General features: G+C 37.5%; 1 protein-coding gene across 2 annotated transcripts; it reads right to left on the bottom strand.

Moving 5' to 3' along the window:
• Positions 1 to 32: 32 nt before the first annotated feature.
• LOC112465330 (optineurin-like) lies at positions 33 to 3,675 on the bottom strand. Of its 2 annotated transcripts, none has more exons than XM_025032838.1 (7): positions 3,452 to 3,675; positions 2,473 to 2,778; positions 2,106 to 2,396; positions 1,666 to 2,022; positions 785 to 1,579; positions 457 to 663; positions 33 to 377 (listed from the first exon to the last, which is right to left on the bottom strand). In XM_025032838.1, the coding sequence occupies exons 2-7, from the start codon at positions 2,710 to 2,712 to the stop codon at positions 273 to 275; spliced, it is 1,995 nt and encodes a 664-aa protein (XP_024888606.1). In that variant the 5' UTR covers positions 2,713 to 2,778; positions 3,452 to 3,675; the 3' UTR covers positions 33 to 272. The 2 variants fall into 2 exon arrangements, with proteins under 2 accessions (XP_024888606.1, XP_024888607.1); XM_025032839.1 differs by lacking the exon at positions 3,452 to 3,675 and adding an exon at positions 2,993 to 3,311.
• Between the last annotated feature and the right edge of the window lie 807 nt (positions 3,676 to 4,482).

Below are 4,482 nucleotides of genomic sequence, written 5' to 3'. Positions count from 1 at the left end.
ATATATATATATATATATATATATATATATATATATGATTTACTAATTCAATAAAAAGCTTAGTTGTATCCTTGAAAGAGCAGAGAGAATAAGGAGAAGAAAACAAAAGAGAAAAGTCTAGGATTAAAGTAGCTAACTTAGCAATGCCAACTATGCGATACTACATACGATTACAGAACTACAGAGAAGCAATACGATAAAAATAGAACTTATTTACGCGTATATCAATTTAGAAAGGAATTTGAATATTTAAATAAATACGTAATTATTCATTATTTCATTGGGAATAAGCGAAAAATTAAATTTCGATAATTCGGCTGCTTCTCTCGCACAGTGGCGTTGCGACCTCTTGCGCGCCCGTTGTATTTGTCACCGCTCTAGTGGTAAATAAAAAGCAAGAAACGGTCATTTTTATTTTTAGATAAAAACGTCATGGCATAATGAATTTAAACTTACTGGATGTTCAGACGTTTGTCTTGGTTGACCACTGGAATCGGTAATGCCAGCAGATTCCTGTAACTGTTTGTTAAACTCTATTTGCCTTAGCAATTCTGTGTTCAATTTATTCTTGTCTTCTAATAATGCTTCTGCAAGCTTCTTCTCCTGTTGAAAGTCTTCTTCATAGAGCGATAATTGCGATCTTAATAAAGTTATCTCTTCCGCCTATAAATAGTATCATGAAAATAATGAAATTTAAGACGTGATGTTTAAGTCTTATACATGTATCTTAAATTAAGACGTTACGTAAACTGTATTAGTTCAACTTAAGAAAAAATTCACTTACGCCTTGTGCAACCTGCTCCATCGTATTTTGAAGTTCTGTACTTTTCTCTTCGATCAGCTGTCGCAAATTATTTGTCTCGCTCAACAGTTGGTCATAACGAACTTGCAATACTTTTTTCTCGTTTTGCAGATCTCTTTCGGAATTTTCGTATAGTTGACTTTGGTGATCAAGTGACACTTTTTCTTCATTTAAAGTGATTTTCTCTTGCTCGAAAAGTTTTCTCTCATCACGCAAAGATACTTGGTCTATGTCCAAGCTCTTTTTCTGGCTTTCAAGGGATCTTTTTTCTTTCTCTAAATTGTCCTTCTCTTGATCGAAAATTATTTTCTCTTTTTCCAGTGATTGCTGGTCGCGTTTAATCTGTTCTAACGTTTGTGAATTCTCGTGGGCGCTGTTGGCCTTTAAAACGTTTAACTTCGTATTTTCGTCAATCGTTATTTCCAATTCGTATAGAACTGAATTATAATCAGAGAATATCTTTTGGAATTGATTCTTTGATTTAATTAAAGTTTGTCGATCAGTAATAAGTTTTACTTGCTCGTCAGCTAATTGTTTGCAAAACTGACATAATTTTTCTTCATACTGCATCTTAGAGTTATCGCCGTCAAGTCTAAGAATATCTGTAACTTCCTTTAAAACTTTTTCTATGCTACCAAAGTGTTCTATTTGTGTTATAAAACATTCGGTTAATTCTTGTAGCATGTCGTTATATTGCTTCACATTTTGTACGAATTTCTGACGGTTTAAATTGGACGATGTTTCCGATAAATCTTTCAGTTCAACAGGAGTAAAGATCTGCAAAATTCAAAAGACAATTTAATTTCATTCCTCAATTTAGTTACCTGAAATATTTTAGCAAACAACTTTTTAAAGAAACATACACATTGTAACTTTTGTTCAAGTATATCAATGGATTTTTTCAAGCAAGCAATTTCCTGATCCTTTGCAGAACACGCCTCTGAACATTTTGGAATTTCAGGTTTCACATAACTGTGGCTGTCACTGGAACTTAACGATTTCATTGCCAACTCTAATTCTTTTTCTACTTTTAATTGTTGTTTTTGTTGGTCTTTATCGGCAAACTTTTCGGATATTACGGACGTTATGTATTCTTTACATTTCTCAACAGCTATCTTTGATATTGCGCTTGTAAGTTTGGGCACGTTCTGTTCAAGTTCTGTTTCACTGGTGAAAGCATTACTAACAATAGTGTCAGATTCAGAAATGGCACTAATCGCCTGGAAAAAAGTGAAATGGACAATGAAATTATGTATGACATGTATTTACATATATATTTAACGTAATATATTTCTATCTATACCTTATATCCTATATCTTCAGTGTGTTGTGAGAGCCAGAGTTTAGTTTTCAGTTCTGCATTTTCCTTTTTGAGATGATTTATAAGTTCTTTAGTTTCCGCAAACTTTTGCTTATGATTTTGATGAACCTTGGTCACCTCCTCTTGCCACATTGCCAAGGTATTAAACTGCTGTTTCATAGAGTCGTTGTTCTGCCTCAAGGTTTCCTTCAATTTCACATTTTCTTGCAACATTTCCGTCAATCTGCGTTGCATCTCAGTTATGCTCAGCGACGACACCATTGACTTATAGTCCTGCAGGGAAAAATATTTTTACTATTTACCATTTTATGTAATCATGAGATAAAACAGAATTGTGTGATGTACGTACAATTGACATGCTCTTCTGTTGGATATCAACATAGGAAGCTAATAAGGAAGCCTGAGCCTCTACCGAATCTTTACCAAGCACTATGAAAGAAAGGCTATCTGCTTCCTCGTTGGCATTGACGTTAGTCAATGTACTTATATTTAAAGCAGTAGTAACAGGCTCATCCAACTTGAACAATGGTTCCTTACTTCCCTCAGTAATTCCTTCTGCTTTAGGGTTTTTAGGCTGAACTGGATCCATGTTCTTGATTAAGATTGTTTGGTCAATCTTGCACAGCAATTAAAAATCAACGATGAAACGTCTAGGCTGAAAAATCAATTATTATTTTCCTATAGTAATGTATTATTAATAATAAAATAGTGAGTGGCGCTGTAAGATAAACCTGTACCCTTTTAACAATGTAACAAATGACTCGGAATATTCCGATATCTATTTTTTCAATATACACTGACTTGAGACATGGTGAAGTATTTAATTTACATTTTAGACTTACAACAGTTGTGTACAAGTAAAATCATACCTATCGGAGTCGGATCACGTTTGATAATCTCTCTAAAACTTACATCAGATTTTTTTTTATTGAGGTTAGACAACAAAAGCTTTTACAATGTGATGAATAATCACTCTATCAACAAATTCGTATCAAAGGCGCAGTCAATCGTTAATCTCTACGTTCCAATTAGATTGCATTTGTTCATTGCTACGTCAGAGGCGTATTCTTAGATTGCTGTAAAGAACCTAAGGACACAATTCATTTAGGCTGTATCAGAGACATGAAATTTTGTGAAATGCTATTTTTGTCAATTTTGTTCACGCAAGTCGGGGCAAAAAAGAAAATTAAAACGGAGAAAGAAAAGAATAAGAAAAATAATGCTGTACGCAACGTTTTATTAACGTAAAATAAATACCGATTAGTCCGAATTAATTAAGAGCGTAGAGAAATGATTTAATAATGCGAAAGTGTTAAATTTTGACTCACCGTTATGACCAAAGTATCTGCAGTCGCGTGTGCATCACCACGAAACAGGAAGTGAGTATATTTGGCGTTCTTGATTTTTCACCCTCGTATCTTCCACCATGTCTCGAATCTTCTCCAATCTCCTCCACTAACTAATCTCCACTTCTAGTTCTCTTTTGGGCATCTTTTGGGTATAATCCAAATATATACACAATAATATCCACTTCAAGTGTAGAAAGTGTACATAAAATGCAGATAATGCGCAGACAGAGCGCCGCACAGTCGGGTGAAAGGTTCGTGAGTCGAGCCCCCGGATCTGGCCAATCACGTTTCGCCGCTCCGCGCCGCCGCGGCGCGGCGGATCGATACGGTGACGTAGCAGTGTAGGCACCTGCGCAGTCCGTACTAGCGGCGCGACCGTTATATTTGAAAACTGCGTGTCTCGAAAATCGGCGTGAAAACACTTTCGGCATTGTTTTTGACAATGAGCGGACTTGCCACTTGCTTCCGTCAACGCTCGGAGCACTGTTACCTGCGTGAGTAACTCAGCTATCATTCTCCCGAGGAATTTCGCACGGGTAGGAAGTGATTGTGCTCCGCGCGCACGCCAGTCACTGTGCTTCGTGCTGTTTTCGAAACGCACTCGTTTCAGCGATTGGCATGCCTGCTTCCTCGTTTCGCAGGCCGCGGGAATAATTGCTACGCGAGTACGCGCCGTGTGTGTTCAACAATTTACGATTGTATAAGAGGTGTCTGTCGGAATGAATAACGTGTCGCGCGAATCGCTTACTCGAGACGTCGAGGTACGCGAAGGTATGTAAACGGCAATTGCATGAACGATGTGCAGTTTCGCTGTGACATTCGCGGGTGATAGTCGCTCGTCCCGCCATGTCTGGACTCGCGAATCGCGAATGTGCGCATTCATTTATCTCGCGTCGTGCTTCGAACGCTGCGTGCCGGAATTGTCGTGTCGTGTGATTTATCCCCGATTCTCTCGGTAGGGACAAAGAGGGCTGAGTGACAGTGTCGTATATCGAGTGATTCGAGTAACG

The sequence above is a fragment of the Temnothorax curvispinosus genome, unplaced genomic scaffold (assembly GCF_003070985.1).
Source record: "Temnothorax curvispinosus isolate PA1 unplaced genomic scaffold, ASM307098v1 QBEX01015104.1, whole genome shotgun sequence".
Taxonomy (NCBI): Eukaryota; Metazoa; Arthropoda; class Insecta; order Hymenoptera; family Formicidae; genus Temnothorax; species Temnothorax curvispinosus.
This window is presented reverse-complemented; position numbering and strand designations above follow the sequence as displayed.